The sequence below is a fragment of the Fukomys damarensis genome, unplaced genomic scaffold (assembly GCF_012274545.1).
Source record: "Fukomys damarensis isolate Sample0158 unplaced genomic scaffold, DMR_v1.0_HiC HiC_scaffold_24, whole genome shotgun sequence".
Taxonomy (NCBI): Eukaryota; Metazoa; Chordata; class Mammalia; order Rodentia; family Bathyergidae; genus Fukomys; species Fukomys damarensis.
In genome coordinates, this window is record NW_022900936.1 from 63,756,492 (window position 1) to 63,782,318 (window position 25,827).

A 25,827-nucleotide genomic window follows, 5' to 3' on the forward strand; every position below is an offset into this window, starting at 1 on the left:
GGAGGAGACTGAATCATACTATGGAAAATGGTAGAGGTTCCTCAAAAAATTTCAAATCCTACTATATAAGCCAGATATCCCACTTCTGCATACATATTTTGAAAGAAAAAAAAAAAAGAAAAAGAAACTAGGATCTCAGAGAGACGTCTCCATTCCCATATTCACTGGCTATTACTCCATTATACACAACAGCCATGGTACTGCAGTACAACTCCGAACAGGTTGGGAGTGGCCTAAATGTCCATCAATAGATGCATAGATGAAGAAAATGTATTTATATGCAATAGAGTACTACTCTACCATTAAAAATGATAAACTTGGGCCAGGGATTTAGCTCAGTAGTTCTGGTGCCTGCCTCAAAAGCACAAGTTTGATCCCTGGTACCAAAAGAAAGAAAAAAAAAAAGATAAACTTGTGTTATTTGTATTGAAAAGTACAGATGGCCAATAAATACATGAGAAAAATGTTTAACATGGCTGGCCATTCGAGAAATGCAAATTATAACAAAACCGAGATTTTATCTCACTCCAGAAAGAATGGCTACCATCGAGAAATCAAGCAATAACAAATGCTGGAAAGGATGTGGGAAGAAAAGAACCCTTTTCCATTACTGATGGGACTGTAAACTGGTATAACCACTATGGAAATCAATGTGGCGATTCCTCAAGAAACTAAACAGTACAAGTTGCATTTGACCTAGCTATATCCCTTTCTAGGTATCTTCCCACATGGGTTAAAAGATCACAGTGATATATGCATACCCATGTATGTATAGAAGATTCATATTAGCTAAATTTTGGAAATAGCCTATATGACCATCAATAGGTAAACTGATTTAAAAAAATGTGGTATTTATACACAGTGGAGTATTATTCTGTCATGAAAAGGACAGGCCTGGGTCATTGGTAGAAAAATGAATGCACCTTGAGACCATAATGTTAACTGAAGTAACTCAAAGCACAAAAGCTTAAATATTACATGCTTTCTCTTACATGAAAAACTCAATATATACATAAAGTACAAAGTAAGACAAATAAGTGCAAATCAAGCTGATGATGAGATACCACTCACAATAGGCCGGGTTTAATCAATAGATAATAGCAAGTGTTTTTGAAAACACTGAGAAGTTTCAGGGCTTCTATGCTGTATGGGATTGCAAGATAGTGCTACTACTTTGGAAAATAGGTTACAATTTCCTCAAAGTGTTAATTATAGAATCATCACCTGACCTAGAGATACGACACCTAGGTATATATCCAAGAGAAATGAAAATAAGTGTCACTAAAAACCTTGTACACAAGTGTTCATAATAGCATTATTCATAATAGTCAGAAAATATAAACACTACAAATGTTCATCAGCTAACAGATAAATATGACACAATTATGCAATGGAATATTGTTTAATGAGAATAAAATAGTAATACATTATATAACAGACAATAATCTCAAAAATACTACTGTGAGAGATGGGCCTGGTTGTATGTGCTTGTAACCTCAGGTGGTATAGTGATTGTCTAGAATGTATGAGAACTTCTACTCAATCCCCTGTACTACAAAAGCAAAGACCGAACAAATCATTGCAATTGCAAGAAGCCAGGAATAAAAGATCCTATACTGATAATTCCATTTACATGAAATGTCCCACAGGGTAAAGTCCATAAGTACATTAGTGGTTTACAGAGCCAAAAGTGAGGAAAGCATGGGGAGTGCTTCCTAATAGGTATGTATAGTTTCGGTTTGAGGTGATGAAAATATTCTACAGTAAAACCGATTAACTATAAACTTCAAGACTGAATTTTTGGAAGACCACCTTTGAAGGGGGAGTTAAGATTTTGACAGGTGCAAGTAGCAGTTAATAGTCCCCGTACAATCTGGAAGCAGGGAAGCTGGAAAACAGCTACTCAGCAAGAAGAAACACTCCAACAATCAGTAAGAAGATAACAGGAAAGCTAAAAATCACACAGAAACAGAAAAATGCGCAACGGGGTGGGGGTGTGGAGGGGGGTGGGGGGGGGATGAGAATGAGGGAATGGTTGTGACTCCACTAGCCTAAGGTAAGCCCAGAAAGGGCTGGCAGGCTCAGTGAGAAAGGCAGCAATAACCCCAAGAAAAATCAAAGGTTATTCCAAATTGTAAATCCAGTGTGGGGATTTACTTTGAAAATGACTCCCAATGGCAGGTTAGCTTTGGACAAGAAATCCACTGTAGTACCTGCCATATATTGAAGTTGGATAATCAGAAACTATCTTAAATAGGGGCTTATTGTTTGAGATTATACACTTTGGGGATGAGAAGACACAGAAAAAACAGTAATTCAGGATCACCCTGCTACATAAGCAAAGTCATGGAAAAGGGGAGAGGCTACCTGAAGACCCCTGAGAAGTTAAAGCAGTGGGGAACTCAGGCTGTGGAGAGCTTGATGGTCAGCAGCACCATACTTTCTGGTGAGGAGCAAAGCCATCACGTGTGGTCTTTTGAGGGGATTGGTTCTAACGGTGTCTGGATCAAGCCCAGTGGATTTCTTGGCTCCCTTGTTAGCCACTTCCACCACAAAACTTAGTGATTTATTTGCTTTCCCTATTCACTAACATAGTTGGGAATATACATGCCTTTGACTCAATGATTACCACATCCCCAGATACATGGACAGGGTGGCCTCGGGAACAAATAGAACACCCTCACCAGCCTATAGCCACAAAGCTATTTGGGAATATCAATAGCCTGGGGTAAACATAAGGACATAAACACTAACAGTAGATGACTTTAATTCTCTCACCGGTGTCTTCCAAATCCTCCCCACAAAAAACTTTGAACTACACTTTAGATCAAATGGACTTAACAAATGTTCAGAGAATATTCCATCCCAAAACTACAGAAAACACTCTTTTCTGCAGCTCCTGAAACAGTCTAAAAATAGATATTTTGGGCCACAAAGCAAGTCATAACAGATATAAGAAACTGAAATAACTTCTTGCATCTTATTAGATCATAATGGAACAGAAAATCAACAGCAAGAAAAAAGTACATAAGCTATACAAACACATGGAGATTAAAAATATTCACTTATGTTCAGTGTATCACTAAAGAAAGCACAGGACATTAAAAATTCCTAGAATCAAGTGAAAATGGAAACACATCATATCAGATATCTGGGATACAGCAAAGGCAGTTCTAAGAGAGAAGCTTATAGCTATTAGTGTCTAAATAAAAAACAAATCAGAAACCTCAAATAACCTACTGATGCATCTCAAAGTCTTAGAAATAATAACAATCCAAAACCAAACCCAATAGAAGGCAAGAAATAATAAGCATGAGAGTTAAAATTAATGACATAGAGATTTAAAGCACAAAACACAAGGTGAATGAAAGAGTTGGTTCTTTGAAAAGATATGCAAGATTGATAAACACTTAAGCCAAACATTCCAAGAGAGAGGGAGAACCCAAATCAGTAACAAACACCACTGAAATCCATAGGATCACTATGAGCTATTCTGAAAACCTATATCCTAATAAACTGGGAACTCTAAAAGAAATTAACAAATTTCTAGAGACATATGACTTACCAAAATTGAATTAAGAGGATATAAAAACTTAAACCAATCAACAATAAGCAGTAAGAATGAAACAGTAACAAAAAGTCTCCAAACAAACAAACAACAAACAAACTGCGGGACAGATAGATTCATTGTTCAATTTTACCAGAAGATTTAATACCTCCTCAAACTATTTTATGAAATATAAAAAAAAATAACACCAAAACCAACCAACAAACAAAACCATACTAAAACAAATGCAAAAGTCCTTACTAAAATAACAACCTGAATTTGTTGGTTTCATTCTAAGGTTGCAAAAATGGTTCAACATACACAAATCAATAAGCACAATATACCATATAAATACTAGGACAAAATTCAACATTGTTTCACACCAAAAGACCAGAAAAAAATAAAATAGACAAGGGTCACAACTCCATATAGCAAAGGCTATATGGGACCATCCCACAGCCAGCATTATTTTGAATAGAGAAAAAGAAAGCATTTCCTTTAAAATCAGGAACAAGGCAAGATACCAACTCACCACTCCTGTTCAATATTGTAACTGAAATTTTAGCCAGAACAGTTAATCAAGAGAAAGGAATAAGTCGGGCATGGTGGCTCACGCCTGTAATCCCAGCACTCGGGAGGCTGAGGAAGGAGGATCGCTGTGAGTTCAAAACCACCCTGAGCTACATTGTGAGTTCCAGATCAGTCTCAACTACATAGTGAGACCCTGTCTCAAACTGCCCTCCCGCAAAAAGAGAAAGGAATAAAAGGGACATAAATATGAAAGGAAGAAATCAATTATCCTTATTTACAGAAGATATGATCCAGCACCTGAAGACCCTGAAAATTCTACCAAGACGTTCACAGCTGATAAATTCATCAGAGCAGCAAGATACAAAAGCAACATTAAAACAAAACAAGCAAAAAAAAAAAAAAAAAGAGATTTTTTTTCAATATACCAAAAAACTAGCTGAAAAGGAAATCAGAAAAAGAATTCTATTCAAAGTATCTTTTTAAAAAATGCTTTGGGATCAACCTAACCAAGGAAGTGAAAGATCTCTGCAGGGAAAATTATAGACCACTAAGAAATAAACTGAAGATACTAGAAGGTGGACAGAGCTCCCATATCCATGGGTAGGGAGAGTTAATATTGTTAAAATGGCCATATTACCAAAAGCAAATCTACATATTCAATATAATCCCTATCAAATTTCCAACAATATTCTTCACCAAACTAGAAAAAAAAAATCCTAAAATTCATATGAAAACACAAAAGACTCAGAATAGCCAAAGTGATCCTAAGTAATAAAAGCTGGAAACATCAAAATATGCAATTTCGGGCTGGGAATTTAGCTTAGTGGTTCTGCTGCCTGCCTCACAAGCGTAAGGTCCTGAGTTCGATCCCAAGTACAAAAAAAAAATGCAATTTCAAATACTACTACAAAGTCATAGTAACTAAAACACCATAGTACTGACACAAACAAATTGGAATCAAGTACAGGACAGAGAAACAAATCAATGAAATGTTGTACAACCATCTGAATTTTGACAAGTCAAAAGCATATAATGGCAAAAAGACTGCTTCTTTAACAATTGTGCTGGCAAAACTGAATATCCATATGGTGAAGACTGAAACTAGATCCCTACCTCACCCTGTACAAAAACCAATTCAAAATGGATGAAAGATCTGGCTATAAGACCTGAAACTTAAAACTATTAGAAGAGCTGAAGCAGGAGAATAGCTCCAAGTTCGAGGACAGCCTGGGCTACATAGTGAGTTCAAAGACAGCACGAACTACATAGGGAGACCTTGCCTCAAAAAAAAAAAAAAAAAAAAAAAAAAAACCTACTAGAAGAAGACACAGGGGAAACATTTTAAGTCACAGGCAAAGACTTCCTGATAGGATTCCCAACAGTACAGAAAGTAATATGACTCTACAAATGGGTCTATATACATTTAAAAAGTTTCTCTACAGCAAAAGAAACAACAGCGAAAGCCTATAAAATGGGGGAAAAAAAATCTGTCAATTATTTTTCCAACAGAGGATCAATATCAATACAAACTGGATTCAGTGGTAAATGCTTAAAATCCCAGCAGTCTGGGAGGTTAAGGAAAACTCAGCAAAACCCTGTCTCAAAATAAAAAATTTAACAAGGGCTGGGAATGTAACTTATGTGTGATGATCCTGGGTTTAGTTCCTAATACTGTGGGAAAAAACAGTTCAAACAATAAATGAACAAATGTACCAAACAGACACTTCACAAAACAAGTACAAATGGCCATTAAGTATATGGAAAAAAAATAACCAACATCTTTAGCTATGAGGGAAAGACAAATTAAAATTACAGAGATTCCAAAATGGCTATCATCGGGAATATAAAAAACAATAAATACTGGCAAGGATGTAGGAAGGAAAGTACCCTTCTACACTGCTGGTGGCAACATAATACAACCACTGTAGAAATCAGTATGGAGGTTCCTCAAAGAACTAAAAATAGAACTATCACATGACCTAGCTATAACAACATATCCAAAGAATTAAAGACAGCTATCCATGTTTACTGCAGCACAATTCGCAACAGTCAAAATATGAACTGGCCCATATGTGCCCATTAGCAGAGGACATGTGGATCAAGAAAATGTGACATATATATATACACAATGAAGTACCATTCAGGCACAATGAAGGACAAAATTATGTCATTTGCAGGAAAATGGATGAACTGGAGATCACCATGGTAAGAGAAATAAGCTGAACTCAGAAAAACAAGCACCTCAATGTTTTCACTAATATGTAGAATCTAAAAAGAAGACACAACATAAAGAAGATAATTACTAAACAATAGGGAGAGAATAAGGTAGAGAATGAGAGGTATAACAGAGGGTAACAGGAATGCATATGATCAGAATGTTGCATGCATGTATAAAAATGCCACACTGAAACCTAGTACTTTGTAAAATATATGCTAATATATTTAAGAAATAAAAGGTTAAATAAACAGTACATGAATTCTATCTTAGTAAAAATCTTGTTAAAAGCAGGTAATTACTCTGGACTGTTATAAAAGTTTTAGTGAACCTAGTAAAAAAAGGCAATTCTTAACTAATATTAAACTTATTACATGTATAGGAAATTTGCAGCAGTATAAAGAAGAAAATTTGAAACATAAACTTTTATCAAGTTTTATTTCTTTCTTTCAAGCCATTTTAGCCACAGTAAGCGAAAAAGAGGACCCTTCAGGACCAAATATCACACCTCCACAGCCAAAACTCCCAATAAGGTAGATAATAAAATTACATAAATAAAATTTTAACCAAAAATCAATGGACCCCTAATAACCTTTGTATAGTTTCTGAAAATTAAATTATATTTAGTAATATGTATTTCATTCATTACCCTACCTATAAAACAGTCTCTATCCTTAAGAAGCTTAGGATGTCAATCACAAACTTGAGCTTTCAGGTTTCCCACTGCAAAGAACATTAGTGCCATGGTCTCCGTTGCTAAGTTCTCAAACTCATTCTCTCGCAGAGGCCAGGCCAAGCTTCCTATGGGCTGTTCCTCTCAGTAACTAAGCAAGGCAGGCGTACTTAACAGAGGACTTTTTCTGGGGGATACTGTACTCCCCCAACAAGACAACTTGGATTTGAGAACACTTGGCAGCTTTGCTGTTAGTTTCTTAGAGCTGTGGGGCAGTTCAAGTTTTTTCTATCCAACTTGCTGCTGTTCTGCCCTTTTTTCTTCTGCCTGGTTTTTAGTTTTCACTTGACAATTTTCTACGAGCCAAAGAACATTGCTACACAAGGAATAAAGATCATAACTATTTCTTTGAAGTTATCTGTCAGTTTTATCCACAAATAAGCTTCCACAAATGATTTAAATTACTATTATAAACAATTAAGTGCCTGAAAATAGGATTAACAAATAAAAGCAAAACAAATGGGGAGGGCGGAGGAAATCCCAAGTGATCAGCAGACTAGCAATTTGTAGTGATTCAGATCCTTAAAAATAAAAATGCAGATTAGTTATAAGGAGTTACATTTATCTCCCCTTACCCCCGGGGGGATTAAACTCAGGACCCTGTATTTGTCAGGAAGGTGGGGCAATGCAGAGCTACATCTCTGGCCCTAAGGCGTTTTAAAATAAAGTGTTTTCATAATAATTTGTTTAATTTCACACAACAGTGAATGAGGGGAAGGGGGGAAGGAGCCTAATATTGAGTTCTTTTTGAGCCAGAACACTGCTATAGTACTGACACTCATTTTATAGATGATGCAACTGAGACTCTACATATATTAATGGATTATGTTCAATTTTTCAAAAATACTAAATAGTGAACCAAGGCTGGCTTCTTCTATACTGTTTCCAGAATGGAGAAGAGAATAATAATTGTAAGAATCAAAACCACATATTATCTCACCTCTCTTCAGAACAAAATATATGAAGAGTAGGACTACACTCTCATTTCACAACAGTCAACACTTCACGCCCACTGCCCGCTCCCCACCCCAACTGCAGAACAAATGAAACTAGGCAGGAGATCTGAAACCTATCACTTACTTCAAAGGAGAACTAAAATTAATAGTTAATGAAGCTAAGATCACTAATTAATGAAAAATGTAACTTACTGATTTTCTAATTAGAAAAGCTAGCCTTAGCAAGCAGTTTGGGGTGTGGGTATATTGATCTCCTTGTTCTAACATTAAAGGTCTCCTGCATTAATTAGGTATCTAACTGAACTTTAACCCCACAGGACAAGCATTTTCTATCAAACATTTCCCAACTGCCTATTTATTTATACAGTCTATTTTGGTTAAATAATTTGTTACCATATGAGCAACAATTCAAAGTGTAGGTAAGACACTACCAAAATAAAGCTTGTTAAACCATAAATTATTTTAAAAGATCATTATTTAACATATAGCTAATGTGACTACTGACAGAAGCAACTATTCTTGGTATTATTGGAGAGAATGCTAATTACTACAATCCTTAAGGAGGGGAATTTAGCAAAATCAGACAAACTACATGTGTTCATGTTTTTGACTCAGAGAAACAGAACTCTATTTCTATTAACCTCGCCTGATGTTATGCCTCTAATACAAAAATATATCTGCAGAAGGTTACCACAGCAGGCCTCTCTAAGACTGCAAAAACAACTTAAATATCAACAAACAGGAGAATGGTTGAGTCATCTATGCAATAATATACTGTATATAAAAGAATGAGAAGACTCTCTGAAATGAACTGATATGAAATGATTTCCAGGAAACAACAGTTAGAGTATATTGACTATGCTATCTTTTGTGTAAGACAGAAACTAAGAAAATTATATTACCTGCTATTGTGAAAAAGAAACCCAGGAAAAAGTAATCAGAACATGAGATTAGCTATCCAGAGAGAATGAATAGAAACAGAGCTGACAGAGATAACACTTGTAAATTTCTGACTTTTGGAACTATGTTAGTGTTTCACAGAGAGAAAACATGCTTTAAAAAACAATGCTTTTACATTTCTAAGGGGGCAAAGTTCCAAGAAAGGATACATACAGAAAAAGATGAGGCAAACAATTTCAAATTAATGAACTATCCTAAGAAAAAAATTTTTTTTGATAAACTAACCCAAATACTGTCCAAACAGTAAATACAGGCTCATAATGCCTTTTAGAACAAAGGAAATAAAAGAAGAAACAAATACTGGCTCCTTACTAGAACAAATGCTGCCCCAGAGGTATGTATGAGTCAGCAGTTCTGAAGCTACTTTGTGAATTCTAGGAATGAACAAATAAGTAAATATATTGTGCATAATGGGAATCAGGTTTTTCACTTCAGGAAAAAGTAGATACAAATACAAAGAGAAAGGAGATAAAATTCTGTAGCATTCTTCTGAATTTGGAGGTATGAACTTTTTAATAGAAAGACATACAGAAAAAGACATAAACACAAACATATCACTACCGCCTCATTTTACTGAATAAGACTTAGATTCAGACGGCCTTTCACTGGCCAATGCTAAAACAATTTAAGTATCAAAATATTGTAACTCATTTAATATGAGTCTATGATATATGTTCAAATAAAGGGAGAAAGTAAAACATCTTCATTACTTATAATCCTTACTGCAGAATCTCAACTAATAAAGAATAGGGTTTGAAAACTACCATTTGGCACTGGTTCAAACAAGACTCATCAAAGAATGTATACCAAATTAAGTTGGTAAAAGTTTGGTGAATAATGGGTGTTATTTATATAAAGTATCTTCCCACAGAATATTTTTGAATGACAGAGGGAAACAAAGTAACTCTACAGGAAAAAAACCTAGCAGACATCACCTTAAATGATGGAAGTCAACGTTAATAGTAATGGGACAGAGAGACACTTGGGCCTTGTGGAGGACTGATTAAATGGTCAACTTGTAAGGCCCAGCTGAACTAAATCAGCGTGGTCTGGGCATGGAGGATCCAAATGAAGAATGTTACCAACCGTCATAAAAGAGAACTGGAGAGATCTTGGCCCGTTGATTTTATAGGAGAAGTTTGCCGCAGGTGATTTTCCTGATGCAACTTGGCTGTTTTGTTGGGGGTCTCGCTCTCCCTGGAAATGGCTGCTGTTTTCATCAGGGGAGCGCTGATCCTCCCCTTGAGCATCACTTCCTGGCTCCAATGTGGATCCCTCAGCTTGGTGGCACAAATCCTTCATCTCACCAGTGTAGGTGTTCTGGCTTCCACCACTGACTTTTGGGTTTTCAAAGTGCATATCCTCACTACAGACCATTATGAAGCATTGCCCATGGGTGGTAGGCCACTGGAGGACATTGCCTTGGACACTAAACCTTTTGCTGGACTTGTGTGGGAATTTGCTGGGGTCCAGGCCCTTGGCTGGATTCTTTGGTCCCCTAGTGTGCTGTTAATCTCTTGCACTCCTTTGCATTTGACTTTTTGGGTAATTATAATAAAATAATCCTTTATGTGTCCTGTAGTAAACATATTCCCTTGCTAACACCCTGAATACAACGGGCCTCCTGACAGGATGCATTAAGAACAAAGTAATTCTTTAGTCTTCCTGACAAAAATATTCTCAATTTAATTACAAACATTAGACAAACCCAAAAGTGGTCTACAGTGTTATGACGATAACCAAATACTACTGACAACTGTTATGGTTTGTGTCTCGATGTCCCCCAAAGCATTATGGACTCTTAGAAGGGGCTTTTTTAGAGGTGGCTGAATCTAGTGATTGATGCATGGTGCAATGCTAAGCTTCGGGGGCGCTAGGAGTAAGGGTGTAAGTGCTATACGACCTAAGTAGTTTGGATAAGATAAAAGGGGCAGAGGGCAGAAAGATGCTAAGTTCGCTTGCTTTTGCTGTCTTCTGCCTGCCATATGCCTCTCTGCCTCGGAGCCAGCCAATTATGGACTGAAACACTGTGAGCTAAATAAACCTTTCCCCTTTAACTTAGGGTGTCAGGTATTTTATCCCAGCAATGAATAGGACAGCTAAATATGTGACCCAGGACTTGCTTTTGCTACACAGGCCATTAATGGAGCAACCAGAAACACTAAAATAGGATCTGTATGTTAAATAACAGCATTGTATAAATGTGAATTTTCTGATTTTCACAATTTTATCTGTGGTTATAAAAGCAAGTGTCCTTAAATGTGGAAAATACACATTGACTAATTCAAGAATAAAGGGTTTGCCGGGTATGGTGGCGCACGCCTGTAATTCCAGAACTCAGGAGGCTGAGGCAGGAGGATCACTGTGAGTTTGAGACCAGCCTGGCTACATAGTGAGTTGCAGGTCAGTCTCAACTACATAGTGAGACCCCATCTCAACCCCCCCCAAAAAAGAATAAAGGGCTATTAGACTTCAAGTTATACCCAAGTATTTTAGGAAACAATATGTGTATACATGCAGAATAAAGATGATAAACCCCAAGTGTGGCAAATGTTAATATGCAGGAAACCCAGATGAAAGTTTTAAGGGAATTCTTTGTATAATTTGTCCATTTTAAGTCTGAAATTATCTCAAAATAAGGAGTGACAAGAATCAAGTATCTGTACATGAAAGTAATTTTTAAATTATAAAATATTACATAAGAACATCATTGTTTTAAAAGTTTTTTTTAAATTGAGTTTATTGGTACATTTTAGGTATACAGTACAGTTACACTCATCATTGGGATCTTGTAACTTTACATGACAGGTCTTGGTTCTCATTTTTTCCCCTTGTCCCTGCCCTCCCTTCACCCCCTCCTCCCCTCCCCATTTACAAACACTTTATTTCCATTTTCTCCTATTTTTTTTTCCCTTATTACCTTTCCCCAACCCTTCCCACTTTCCCTACACCTTTAGCCCTTTTCTTCCTATTTCACATTGTCAATTAAAGAGATCATTGGACATATCTGTATTAATTTAGTATTAAATTAATTAATTGATAGTAGACATGCTCACCTAATTCTAGCTGGGATGAGGGGCAAGTATCATCAAGTGTCCATTACTATTTTTCTTAAATGCACTTTATTTTTAGAAAACCTAAATGACATGTTTTGTTTTTTTCCCTAAAAAAACAATGCCTCCACTACAAGTAAATCACAGCCTAAAGGAAGTGTTCAAGAGGACATCAGTCCCATTTGTCTAAAATCCCAATGTTGTGTGGATGATATGCAGCAACCAGTTATGACAAGATAGAGCAAAGGTAATTGCTGAATCCATTAATATTTTTGTTTCTAAACTATCTTTAAAATCACAAATGGGGTCATACCATCCTTACGGTAGTTCAGGAGAGCAACCATATCATCTGGATTCATGTTTGAACCAATAAAGAGCAACAGTTTTTGAAATTAGCAAGGATGTGCTTGATTTGTTCTGTGGCCCCTGTCATGAAAGGTTTTACTCTTTCTAGTCTTTGTTCTTCAAGTTTGCCTTTGACTGATTTCACATAATCTTTGATGTACTTGTAGGCCTCTTCTGTGAAGCTGGTTTCCTGCAAGTGATGGTTCATGACAATATCAACACCAGTGACTACTATGCTTTTGGTACCTTTGCCTGCCCAGCCTTTTGTGGAGGCATTTCCACTGATGAGTGAGTCATCAATGTTACCCTTTGTTCTACTGACCATCTTGCCCTCCACCTCCAGGCACAGCCCATACACAGTCTACAATCTCCTGGATCTTGTAAATGTCAGAGAACATCTCATAGTGGCTGATAAGGTCCTGACAGATAATCATGATAGTGGCTGAAGGGAGACACTAGCTAAGCAGGAGCCGAGAACTCAGAGCTAGCACAGTGCAACTGTAGAGATGCTGGGGGGTGGGGTGGCAGAAAAGCTCCATTACTATTCTTAAACTACTATATAAAGTTCCCTTCATCAAAATATGAAAAGAGGACAAAAGCTTAATAAAATATCAGACCTTGCTATTGTGTTACCTTAACCTTTCTTAGCCTGGCTGGTTTAAGAGATACAGACTCTTCTTACATATTGTTAAGGGGTAAAATTGACCCATGACATCTGCAGGGTTAACAATGAAGCATGGTTATTTTTCCCTGTCAACACACAAACATGTATAAAGCCTACATAGAATCTAATAGTATACAACTTTTTGTGACTCAAGGCTCTGGGGGGCTCTCTTTACCTTATTTATCATTATTTCCTTTTTCTGACATTTTTATATCAGGCAAAGCTACCTGTTCCTCCTCTCCAATGATAAAAAAGGGTTCAAATTCTAATAAAGACAACCTTAGTAACAGCGTGTGTCAAGTTTCGACTTGTTAGGTGCAGTCAGTCATCTGTGAGCTATGGTTGGAAGGTGTGTTTTAAACTGTGCTATAATTGCAGCTGACAAACAGCGTATTCACACAAAATTTTGTCAATTCGTTGGACGTGGGTGACAGTGTCACTTCAGATTCCAGCCTTTTATGAAATTTCTTAACAAGTAATGAAACTTGGGGGTATAGTTACGAAGCTGAGACCAAAGTTCAGAATTATCAACAGAAATTACCCAGTTTTCCATGTGCAAAAAAAGTACATCTATCAACATTCAGCTTAAAAGTGATGTTGGCTGCTGTTTTTGATCTCAATAAAACTGTGTGAGCAGAGTTAAGTACCGAAGACACTAGTGTGAACTCTGAATATTATAAGAGCAGTTTAGAGCATTTAACAATGTGCACAGAAAAAAGCCTGAGACATGGGCAATTGGTTTCACCCTCCCATCACTGACAATATTTCAAGTCACATATTGCTTCTGGTATGGCAAGTTCAGTCAAATAAAACATTACAATGTGCCCTCATTCATCAGATCAGGTACTGTGCAACCTGTGGCTTTTCCCTAGTCAAAATGATCATGAAAGGTAAATGTTTTGAATCAATTCAGGACATCTAGGCAACAATGGGGCTGCAACTAAAGATACTCTTTAAAAGAAGACTGAAAACTACTTTAGAAAGTGGCAAGAATAATGTGATAAGTGTGGTCAAAGGGAGGGGGAGTATTTTGGGGGAGGAATGATTGATAACAATCAATAAAAATTCACCATATTGAATAGAATTAGAGGATACAGTAAACAACTCCAGGCACATTGACGAAAGGGTCCAATGCTTTTGCCAGAGGAAAGATGGCCTCTTTAACCAAGGGTGCTGGGAAAAATGGCTATCCACACACAGAAGATTAAACCTAGACCCATATGTGCCCTAAAGTAAACTCAAAATGGATCAAATATCAAAACTGTAAAACAGAAACAATCTGCTGGAAGACAAATAGGTAAAACTCTTGAAGACATAGTCATAGGCAAAGACTTTCTAAACAGAACCTCACATGCACAAGACAAGACATCAAGAATCAACAAATGGGGCTAGGGATATAGCTCAGTTGTGCCACGTCTGCCTGGCAAGCACAAGGTCCTGAGTTTGACACCCAGTACCCCCTCCAAAAAATCAACAAATGGATAATATCAAATTAAAAAGTTTCTGCACAGCAAAGGAAACCACGAAGAGAGAAAAGACAACCTACAGAATGGGGGAAAATTGTGCTAGCTTTTCCTCTGACAAAGGATTAATACTTAGAATATATAAAGAACTCAAAAAATAAGACTGCCCAAATGTAAAGATCTAATTAAAAAATAGGCAAATGAAATTAATATATACTTTTCAGATAAAGAGGTACAAATTTTGGGCCAATAAATACCTGAAAAATGTTCAACATTACAGGCCATTTGAGAAATACAAATTAAAACAAAAACGAGATTCCATCTCATTCCAGAAAGAATGGCTATTTATCAAGAAATCAGTAAAATAAAATGCTAGGGAGACTTGTGGGGGGCTTCTTTTCATTGTTGGTGGGAGTGTAAGATGATACAATTACTATGAAAATTCCTCAAAGAAAGTACAAATAGAAATTCTATCTGATCTAGCCATTCCTCTCCTAGGTGTCATCCAGTCAGTGGTTCTGCTGCCTGCCTCTCACGTGCAGGGGCTGGAGTTGAATCCCAGTACCAAAAAAAAAAAAAAAAAGAAGAGTTAAAGACATCATATTACAGTGAAACATGTATACCCATGTTTACAGCAGCACAATTTACAGTACCTAAATCTTGGAAATAGCCTATATGTCCACCAACAGATGAGTGGATAAATAAAATGTGGTATTTATACACAAAGGAGTACCACTCTCCTGTAAAGAGGGATGAACTTGAGTCATTTACAAGAAAATGGGTGCACCTTGAGGCCATAATAAATGAAGTAAATCAAACACACAAACTTAAATATCACAGTTTCTTTTACATGAAAAATTCAGTATAAAAATGAGAACCAATATCTGTCATGTAAAGGTACAAGATCCTAATGATGAATGTAACTGTACTGTATACTTAAAAAATACTAATAAACTCAATAAAAAAGAAAAATTCAGTATATAGATAAATTGCAAAATAAAAGAGAGACAGTAGGAAAAAAAGAGTTACTGTGATCCTGCATGGTCAATGTACCTAAAAGTGTATCTTGATTCAGTGTAATTGTCCATGTTTTATACTTTTTTGGCCTGTTACTCTGATGGCTAATCTGTGCTTATAATAAGTAGCTTGATAAAGACTTATAAAACAAATAAAACTGATGCTAGGAAAAAAGATTTACCATATTTTTTTTTATTGAACTTTGTAAATAGAATTTTTTTTTTTTGTACCAGGGATCCAACTCAGGATCTAGTTAGAAATTGTTATTTTTTAATCTCATTCACAAGCACAACAACAACAAAACTACAAAGTACCTCCAAATAAAGAGAAGTTTAAGACCTACATAAATAAAGCTATCAAACTTTATATTTAAATTTTTGATTAAATAAAGAGAACTACATTATCAAATTGAAAGAGTATTAAAAATATATACATTCTTCCACAAACTAATTTAGGGACAAAGGGACATCATACTTTAAAGGCCACACTCAAATATTTCAGGAAAAAAAACAAAATATATATACACTGGTAGAAAGAAATTTATTCCAATAAAGCACCTACATACATTGCTAAAAAAAAAACTGTCAATAGCTGTCAAGAGAACTGTTATCAAGTTAATTTAGAACCCCTGTGTTTAGGTTTCTTCATCCAAATAATAAATACAGTATCAATCTCATAGTAGAAATTACACAGACAAAATTAAGACTTGTCACATAAAAAAAAAATCATACAATAAGGATTTGCTAAGTATTTGCTATTACCATTAACTACTAACCAACACCTCAAAATCAAATGTGGTAGTGTCCAGGAGAAAAACCTAATATATAGAGAGATGCTGTTATAAAAAAAATATGGAATTTCTTAGTGAAGAAACAATTACAGCTCAAGTAATTTGAATAGGAAAATCTGCACAGGTAGCTAGAAATTTAGAATATGGAATAACTAGAAAATTTCAGAGAGGAAAAATCAGAGATGGGTGTTCATATATGCTAATTGTTTAGATAGAAGGAAAGTTGCTGTGGTTTGATGTGCTAAAGGTTCATGTGTTGAGAGCTTGGTACTTAATGGTGTTGGGAGATGGTGTGGAACCTTTAAGAGATGCAGCTTAGTGGGAAGTAATTAGGTCACTGTGGATAGCAGCCTTAAAAGGAACTGACACAGTTCTTGTGGGACTGTAGTTATTTCTCAAGAGATAGCTTTATAAAAGATCAAGCCTACTCCCCTAGTCACTCTCTAGCTTCCTCCTGTAACACAACCAGATGATACAACCATCTGTAGCACAACCAGATGCTAGCTCATGCTCTAGCAATGGTATCATATGTCCTAAGGTAACACAGATACAGGGACCCTCACCAAAGATTACACCATGCTGTTTAGACTTTCATTCTCCAAGAGTGAACTCAATAAACTTCTCTCATTACAAATTACCCAAGGGAAAAACATGCCTAAGCAGGAGTGGAGGAATATGCTGCTGGTATACGAAGGAGTTGGAAGGAAGAGACAAATGTAAATGCTTACTAATGGTTAAGACAAATAATGAATAGGTCTGACTAGGGATGTAAAAAAGAGACAAATCAACAGAAGAGTGAGGGGGAAGAGGAAAATCAAGTTTGACAATGAGTGGATATTAAAAATGAGAGAATGGAACAGTCTCAATAATATGTTAAGTGAGAAGCTATTAGAAGGAGAAAGCAAATCCTAATATCTGGAAACCAAGATGAATGCTTTCCACTGGGGCTTAAAAGCTGTCAGTCAGAGTTAGATAAGAAACCCTGCCAATGTGAGATAATACTAAAACAATCAGGTATCAAGATCCAGTAGACATGTGGCAACATGAACCTAATGGTTGGGGAAAAAGGTGAGAACTGGAAATAAAAATTTTAGAATTAAAAAACAAATGCCTTCAAAATATTCTAGAATAGATACAAACTAGATTATGTGCTATTTTAGAATAGTGGTCACACCTTACTTAACCACAACAAAGAGTGACATGAAAAACTGCCATGCACAGGATCCTTTAAGGAAATAAAAATAAATGACAAAATTGAACTTTAGGGATTACTAGTTTCTAGGGGTAGAAAGAAAAAAGAAAGAAGGGAAGATAGCAAAGAAAGAGTTATGGGGAAAAACAATAGCACTGTATCACAGATTAGAGGATATTTTTCAAGAACAGAAATACAGCCAACTATCAAATACACATGTCACAATCAATGTTACTCTTAAAACAAAAGGCACAATGCAGAGAAAGATGGCTATTTTGAAGAATAAATTAAGAAATTTTAACTTCACTTTCCATAGGATTGTATATACATGTATCACTCATGGCAGTGGTAGCAAAAGTATTAATCTTTAGCATTTTTAATCTCTATAAAATATACAATTAGAAATAAGTTACTATAGTTTAGCTGAACAAAAATGAACATAACACATGAAATCTAAAGCAAAAAGAAGCAACTGAAAAAAATAATCAATTAAGAAAGCAACAAAAAACATGAAATACCAGAAGTTTTACCTTAAATCTCTTGTCTTGCAATACTTTCTTGATGGCCACCAGTTCTCCTGAATCACAAAGCTTGGCTTGATACACTACACCAAATGATCCATTTCCAATCACTTTGGTGTCTGTATAGCTGACTTCTTGTGGTCTATCTGGGCCCTGCCCAGGAGTTGCCACAACTGTGGTCACCTTGCTGCCATCCTTGTCTCCTAAAGGGAGTGAACAGAATTAATTATACTGAGAAAATTGTCAAGTTATACAAAATAAACTATTTATGTTCTTTACTACAAGTTATTTTAAACGTTTATCTCAATTTATCATATTTTAGTATGTTTGAATTATAAGCAATTTTAACCAGTTTATTCAATCATCTTATAAATTAGTTTATACACATGACATCTTTCCCTACATTAAAAGTAACAGGAAAAATGTTACATCTGCCCAAAACCAAATTGCTAATGGTGGACCAGTCAAGGTTTGCCCTTACGTGTAACACTAAAGGTCCTAAAAGGCCTCATTATCTGAAAATAAAATGTGCAAATAGTAAATTCTAAATACATCAAATTCTAGATCATTCTGTCTTTAGGAAAGTGAGGTTTTGAGTTTTTGCTTCTTTATATATTTCTTTTGAACAAATTAGTAATAATACCTCTCAGAGAACAGTCTTATGGGGAAAATAATGTTAAGTTGGGGTTAACGAGTATAAACTTTTAAAATTAATCCAATTCTGAATTGAGCCCCATTTACAAGCAGCTTACTGTATTAGTCTTCTACAGACTCTCTTTACCATGTCTGCCTTCTTCTTATTCCTAGCAACAGTCAAAGCTGCTCTTCAATTCAAGATCAAGAGCCATTTTGACTAGGCATAGTCCACAATCATCTTGTTTCTGAATCCTTAAAACTATTCTGAACTGCACTAGGGTACCTAGGCACCTGATTTTAGAAAACTTTAAACTGTTTTAGTAATTTCAGAATACACACAGCTTCTATAAACTATAGTTATTTTGAAATAGCAACTGTGTCTCCTGATGCTTCTCTCTTCCTTGGCAAATCTAATTGTCAATACAGATAATTCTCAGAGCAATTTTCAATACAAGTTCTTCAGGCTGACTGAACTTTATGTTTTCCCTTGGTTATTCTTCCATTACATCAATTTTATCTTCTCAGCCTGAATTTCTAAAAATAACTTCTTTTTTCTGGTTCCGGGATCCAACTCAGGTCTTTTGCTTGTGAGGCAGGCGGCAGAACCACTGAACTAAAACCCTGGCCCTAAAAACAACTTTTATGTCCGAAGTTTGAGAACAAACTACAGAAGGTAATACATCACAACTCCAGAATTCAACATCTCTTCATTCTAACCACTAACTGTGGGAAAGTCTATCCCAGAATTGTGACTTGCAAAGGAGAAAAAGCACACATGAAATAATTCTGCTAAAATACTAAAACCAGAGTAGAAAGATCTACTCAGACACCTCTCTAAGGTTTCTTAATTTAAAACTGAGATTTCAGCTGGGTGTGGTGGTGCAAACCTGTAATCCCAGCACTCGGGAGGCTGAAGCAAGAGGATCACTGCAAGTTCGAGAACAGCAAGGGCTACACGTTAGTTTCAGAACAGTCTGAACTACATGAGACCCTGTCTCAAAAAAACACTGAGATTTCATGTGGACCAGGACCAATCCTTTCACCCATTTATACAACTGTGGGAAAAAGTAGTATCTTAGTAGGAACTGAAAGATTTAGTATACTTTCTCTCAAGCAGTTAGAGAAACTACAAAGCTATCTTATAGGCTATGCTCTCTAACATGAAATGTCTAGGTATATCAGAAGCAATAGCTCTCGGGCTTTCTACAGACCTCAAGCATCTTAGAAGTTTTATTCCAAAATCAAGCTCTTCAATCAAACTGCTCTACCTAAAATACCACAGCTGAAATGAATAGCAAGGTATAGTCATACTTGGTATAACTATTACCAGCACTGCTAGTCAGTAGTTTGTGCCAAGGAAAAGCATGTTATTATTTAGCATTATAATCAACCAATTTAGCAATATGATAACTGAAAAATTGTCATTGTTTATGAAGAAATTTCCCATTGTCGCACCTACTTTAACAATTACAAAAACAAATATATTATGTCTAATGTGCAAATGAAGAAAGACTAAGAAAGATTAACATAAAACTTTAAACAACACTTTACACGGCTCTATTATATTTTACAACTTTCCTACTAGTGCTGAAAGACTAACTCCATATGTTTTCTTATACTTCCCTAATAATACAAAAAGATAAGCTCCATAGTAACAGGAAGGAAATAAATGAACAATCTTTACAATGAATTTATGTCCACCATTCATTCCTTACTAGAAAAAGAGCTATTTACAAATAAATTGGTATGGTTAGGTTTCCACACTTATCCCAAAGCAAAGGCACATGACAAAATTTTAAAACAACTGATTCTAGGACAGCCAAACAATTTACCCTTGTCACTAGAAATTGGATTGGGGGGGGCACAACAGAGAAACACTGCTTTCAAGAGACCAAAACCCTCATGAAAACATACAAATCATAACAAATCTTTTTCATTAAATAACCACTTTGCCCAATAATAAATTTCCCAGAAAGCATAGTATAGTGATTCTCATACTATATATATGACACAAGTCATTATAATAAAATTGGTCTTCAAAAAACTGCCACTGGGCCGGGGATTTAGCTCAGTAGTGCCACCGCCTGACTTGCAAGCATAAGGACCCAAGTTCAATCGCTGGCACACACACACACACACACACACACACACACACACACACACACAAGCCACTGTCTCTCAGGAACAACAGAGCAGAGGAAATTAGCTTACAAGCCTTCTCTCGCCAGAGAACTCCTGGGAATAGTTATTATAATTAGAATCCACTTACATGGTACAAACTTCCTGATAAAACTAGTACATAGAATTATATCCTTTACTTTTTACCCCAATATAGAAATCCCAAATCACAACAGACTTAGGAAACAATGGAAAAGACTTTCTTTTGAAGACTGTTCAATGTAGAACATAATTTTCACAAAATCCTTAGCAAATTTAGGCTTATCTATTATGGTTAATTGTGGTTTCAACTTTAATGGATTAAGAAACACCTAGCAGATAGCAGAGCACAATTCTGGCTTTGTCTGGATCACTGCCTTATAAGCTGCAAAGTGAAGAGGGAAAACCCAGCTGGGATGTGGATGACAACCAACCAATAGGCTCGTCGCTTGAGTGGAATAAAAAGTGAAAAAAAAAGTCTATGCTTTTTACTTCTTCAGGAGCTCTGGTCTTTGCTATCACCTTTGGACACCAGTCTCCAGTTCCTTCAGGCTTCCAACAAAAACCCTTCAGCTTTCTGATACCTGAACTCTGCAGTGAGCTCAGGCCTTCAATTTTTTGGATAAATCCTCCAGCTCTCTAGCATGCAGATGACTCTCTAGATTCTTCCAATCCTAACTCCACAGTGGCCATTGTAAGCCTACTCTGTAAATCATATATATTATTTGTTCCTCTAGGGAACACTAACTGACATGATACACATAGCCTAGTTCCCAATGTTTTAAACACAGGGTTGTACCTCTAAGGAACATTTTGTAGTCACATTTTTGGGGTCTTCTGAAATTAATCTTCAGATCAATCACTCTGAGATAAACAGATGTAACACAGTGGCAAGGACCACATCCAAAGTAAGAAGTGACCATCCAAATATCAAAAGGCCACTTCAAAGATATTTAAATATTTTAGAAGACCTGACAATGACATTCTAATTTTATATTAATGACAAATCTTAAAGTCACATATACTTTAACAAAGCCATTAAGGTGATGCCTTGCTCCACAGTTTTTTGTATGTTTGCATTATTGGGTATTGAACTCAGAATCTTCACATTGAGCTACATTCCCTAGCCATTTTTACCTTTTTATTTTGAGACAGGGTCGCACTAAGAAAGCTGCCCAGGATGGGCTAGAATTTGGTGATCTTCAGGACTCAGCTTCCCAGAGTGCTGAGAATACAGGCTTGCATCAACATGGCTGACTGGCTTGGTATTTCTTTTCTTAAAGACTATAGTTCTTAAAATTCAGAGTTGAGAAAATGCAACAAGTAAAATACTTTTTAACCAAGAAGGTTTTGAAGACTACTTGAAACAAACTGAGCAAAGTCAAGACCCAGGATCCAAGAAATACTCTGGTGACCTTGTTCTGGGAGGCTGCTCTACCTCAAGAATAAAGTCTTTGTGTATAAATGACAAAAACTTAAAAGACTACAACAAAAGTCCAAAGAAACCAGCATACCATTTATGACTACTTGGAGTATACAAAGCATTTCTACATTTTCTACCTAACAAAAGTTTTAGAGAAAAATACTGTAGCATTGCCTATAATTTCTCTATCATGTAAGAAAACCAGCTATTTTCAGGTAAGATTAAGGCTGTCGGAAGACTTTAATCCCCAGTACCAAAAAAAAACCCAAAAAACCCCCCAAAAAACAAAAACCTGCTACAAGCATGAAAACACAAAAATTAATTAGCAAAGGAAGTAAAATGGACCTGAGGCCCCAGAATTAAAGTCTAAACTAAAGTTACTTTCATCGTGAAATAAGTAGGGGATCTGTTCTACACTGTGGAATCTAACCAGAGTCAAACTGCTCATATATGTCGGAGCAAATGAAATATGAAGAAAAGAAATACCAACCATGCAAGGAAATTAATCAAATCAATTCTAATATCAACAGTATGATAAAACCTCCGGACAATTCCTAAGTAAACCTGGTGTGATAAAATCTTTCTAATAAAGCCTTTTTTCTTTATACACTATTCCCAAATGATTCTAAAGATTTGGGAGAAAAAAATTTACCAAATTTTCTTGGGGACAGGAATAGTAAATAAGAGGGGCAGTGAAAACAATGGGCAGATGTCACACAGTTGCTACCTTATCTACATGCTTCCCTGTACATCACTTCTTGAAAAAGAATGGAAACCATAGGGAAGACAGAGATGAAGAAAAACTCCAGTCTTTTTCAGTCACAAGGAATTATACTAAGGAAATTAACTAGTATCAATTCTGATGAACTATAAAATTCTTCCTCTTAAAAAAAAAAAAAAAGTTGGTCATGGCACTGCCACCTGCCTTGCAAGCACAAGGTCCTAAATTCAAATCCTGTTACTGAAGGGGAGAGGTATCGGTAAGTTTTCACCTTTAGAGAAAAGCATACAGGTATAATGGTAAAAGAATATGGGCTCTAAAATCATACCAAGGTTTGAATCTCACAATTCACCACTTAATAATTAGAGAGAGAGAGAGAGAGAGAGAGAGACTTCATAGGATTCTTGTGATTAAATAACATAAGTTAGGTAGTTTTTTTTTAAAGTGTATGCCCCATAGCAGGTGCTCAATAATTACACTTTCTCAACTGTGAATTATTAACAGGAGAAATAGAAGAGAACATTATTCCCTTGTGCCATTAGGTTCTTTTACACACCACATACCCGCCACTGCGGTGCTCCTCAAAACGTTCTATAATTACTAAGGGCCTGAGTTCTTCACTTCATTATGAACCCTAAGGAAAAGCTAACATCAACAGCTTCTTCTGTGTCTTCCTACTGCTTATCAGCACACACAAGTGTTTAGCACAATGCAAGTGCTCAGCCAATGTTTGTTACTGAATTTTATGTAACAATCTTTCAAGTAGAAGAACTGTTAGGGTTTGGGAATTGACTATTTTATGCCAAATAAAAGTAGTGCTTTTTATTCTTTCTATGCTTGTACTATGGTTTATATCTCAAATGTCTCACGTATTTGGAAGGTGAGTAGATGATAGGTGTGCTCTAGGCTGACTTGCTTTTAGGAGAGTGGGGCCTGGTTGGATGTGGGTCTCTAGACGCATGACCTAGAAAAGAATATTCTTCTCTGGCTCCTCTCTTCTTTCTCTGCTTCCTGGTTGCCAGGGGTTGAACAGCTTTCTTCCACCACACCTTTTCTACCTTGGAGCCAGCCAACCATAGACTGTAACACTTACTAAAAATATGGTGATAAATAGCCAAAACAAATGACCCAATTTGATACATGTGGGTTTATTCTTTTCTAAATAATTCTGGTTTGTTTGGAGCATTGATGTGTTAACAATGGGCAAAAACTTGACAGGAGATATATTTAAGGTCTTGGGTACAATTTACATCAATGTTTATATAAGTAATTACTTAGGAACTGCTTCTGACTTTACGAGCTACACTCACAGTGGGCACAGGAATTACCTGGAGAGTTAAAGGAAAATGAGGATTCAACAACTTTGTCCCCAAAAAGGTCAGTAGGTCTGAAGTGGAGCTCATGAAACTGTATTTTCAATAAATGCTCTCAAATAATTCTTAATGTAGTTCCATCTACATACTTTGAGAAAACAAAATTTAACATTCCATTTAATTTCTATAACAACCTTGTGACACAGAACAATCATTAACAAATGGGAGAACCAAAGGTGTTCAAAAAGCTTGCTAATTTACCCAAGGAAACCTTTCAATGAAACATACCCATGATATTCAACTATTTATGCTAAATCCTACTATATTCCATAAAGGTAACACATAGTTGTTTAGGTCATAAAAGTAATTTCCTGTGTTCAACAAAACTAAACTTTTCAAATATTTTACAAAAGGTCTCAATAAAATTATCTACTAGCTATCCAAATTTTTGCTATGAAATATCCAACCTTCTTTTGAACTAATTTTAAATGACTTGATTTTTTTTTATCTTCTCTTAAAAATCTAATTTTATTATAGATCAATAAAACAGAATGAACATTTTCAACCACGTGAACTTAAATACTATTTTACTTAAAATCCATGAATTGGAATCAAGCATATTTACCTTTTAAAAAAACTTTTATAAAGAGAAAACCAAACCAAACCTCAAAATAAATAAATATTTCATTTGGTCTAAACTGTCGTTTAAAACAATATCCACATGCATTTAAAAGCATGTATTTTTCAGGCAAGTCTAAAAGCCTGTGGAATGAATGTACACAAAGATCTTCAACTTTCAGAGTTTTCATTAGAATCTGTTAAGTCTTAAACATGTTTATCCACTTGACATACTAAAAATTGATTTGGAAAGGCAGTATAGCACATTTAAACTTTAAGAAATAAGTTTATCATGTTATCAAAGAAATAGTATGCTATGAGTAGAAAGAATAAAGGGTACTCAGACTAAAGAAGCTTGATTTTAAAAATACAATGAATCATAAATCCAGTGGTCACACTGGCAACATCTAGAAGAAAGTTAGAAAATAGCTCTTACAAAGCTGATATATCTTATTCTAGTCGTTAGTAAATATAACTCCAAAATCAATGAGCTACAAATTTTTTAATGGATTTGGCCTGTGTTGGCTCACCACACATCCTTTGATCCTGAATATTGCCTTCAGCAGCCTAAATGCCCACAATGTAATTGCTTGATTAATCCTGTCCTCCCTTGAAATATGCAAAGATATCCATCTCTATTATTCCAAACTGCTTTTCCCATACCACAGCATACAAATTTATATACATTACTAAAGTAGATTTTATTAACTAAAAACTGCTGTTAAATTTCAGAAAGTGTTGGGAGGAGAATAAGATTTCTTTCAAAAGACTTACTGCTTACTTACAGGTTGGTTCTTACTAACAACTGATATCCAATCCATGAAGGCCAAAAGTCATGTTTTTTTCACATTGTTTTCCTCTGGGGTAGCCATATTTAATGCCTATACATACAGCTTGCTGGTAAAGAAACTGTTTACTTATAATTAAACACATTTATGCAGGCTTCCACTGTACTTCAGAAATTACTAAAAC

At 35.7% G+C, this 25,827-nt stretch overlaps 1 protein-coding gene and 1 pseudogene across 6 annotated transcripts in view; both read right to left on the bottom strand.

The window, feature by feature from the left end:
• Gsk3b (glycogen synthase kinase 3 beta) overlaps positions 1 to 25,827 on the bottom strand; it is a 166,357-nt gene that overhangs the window by 99,690 nt on the left and 40,840 nt on the right. For all 6 annotated transcript variants that reach the window (XM_010630018.2, XM_010630016.2, XM_033768033.1 and 3 more), the window contains exon 2: positions 17,997 to 18,190. In XM_010630018.2, the coding sequence (XP_010628320.1) occupies positions 17,997 to 18,190 (194 nt within the window). The remainder of the gene's footprint in view (positions 1 to 17,996; positions 18,191 to 25,827) is intronic.
• LOC104866186 lies at positions 11,902 to 13,062 on the bottom strand (annotated as a pseudogene).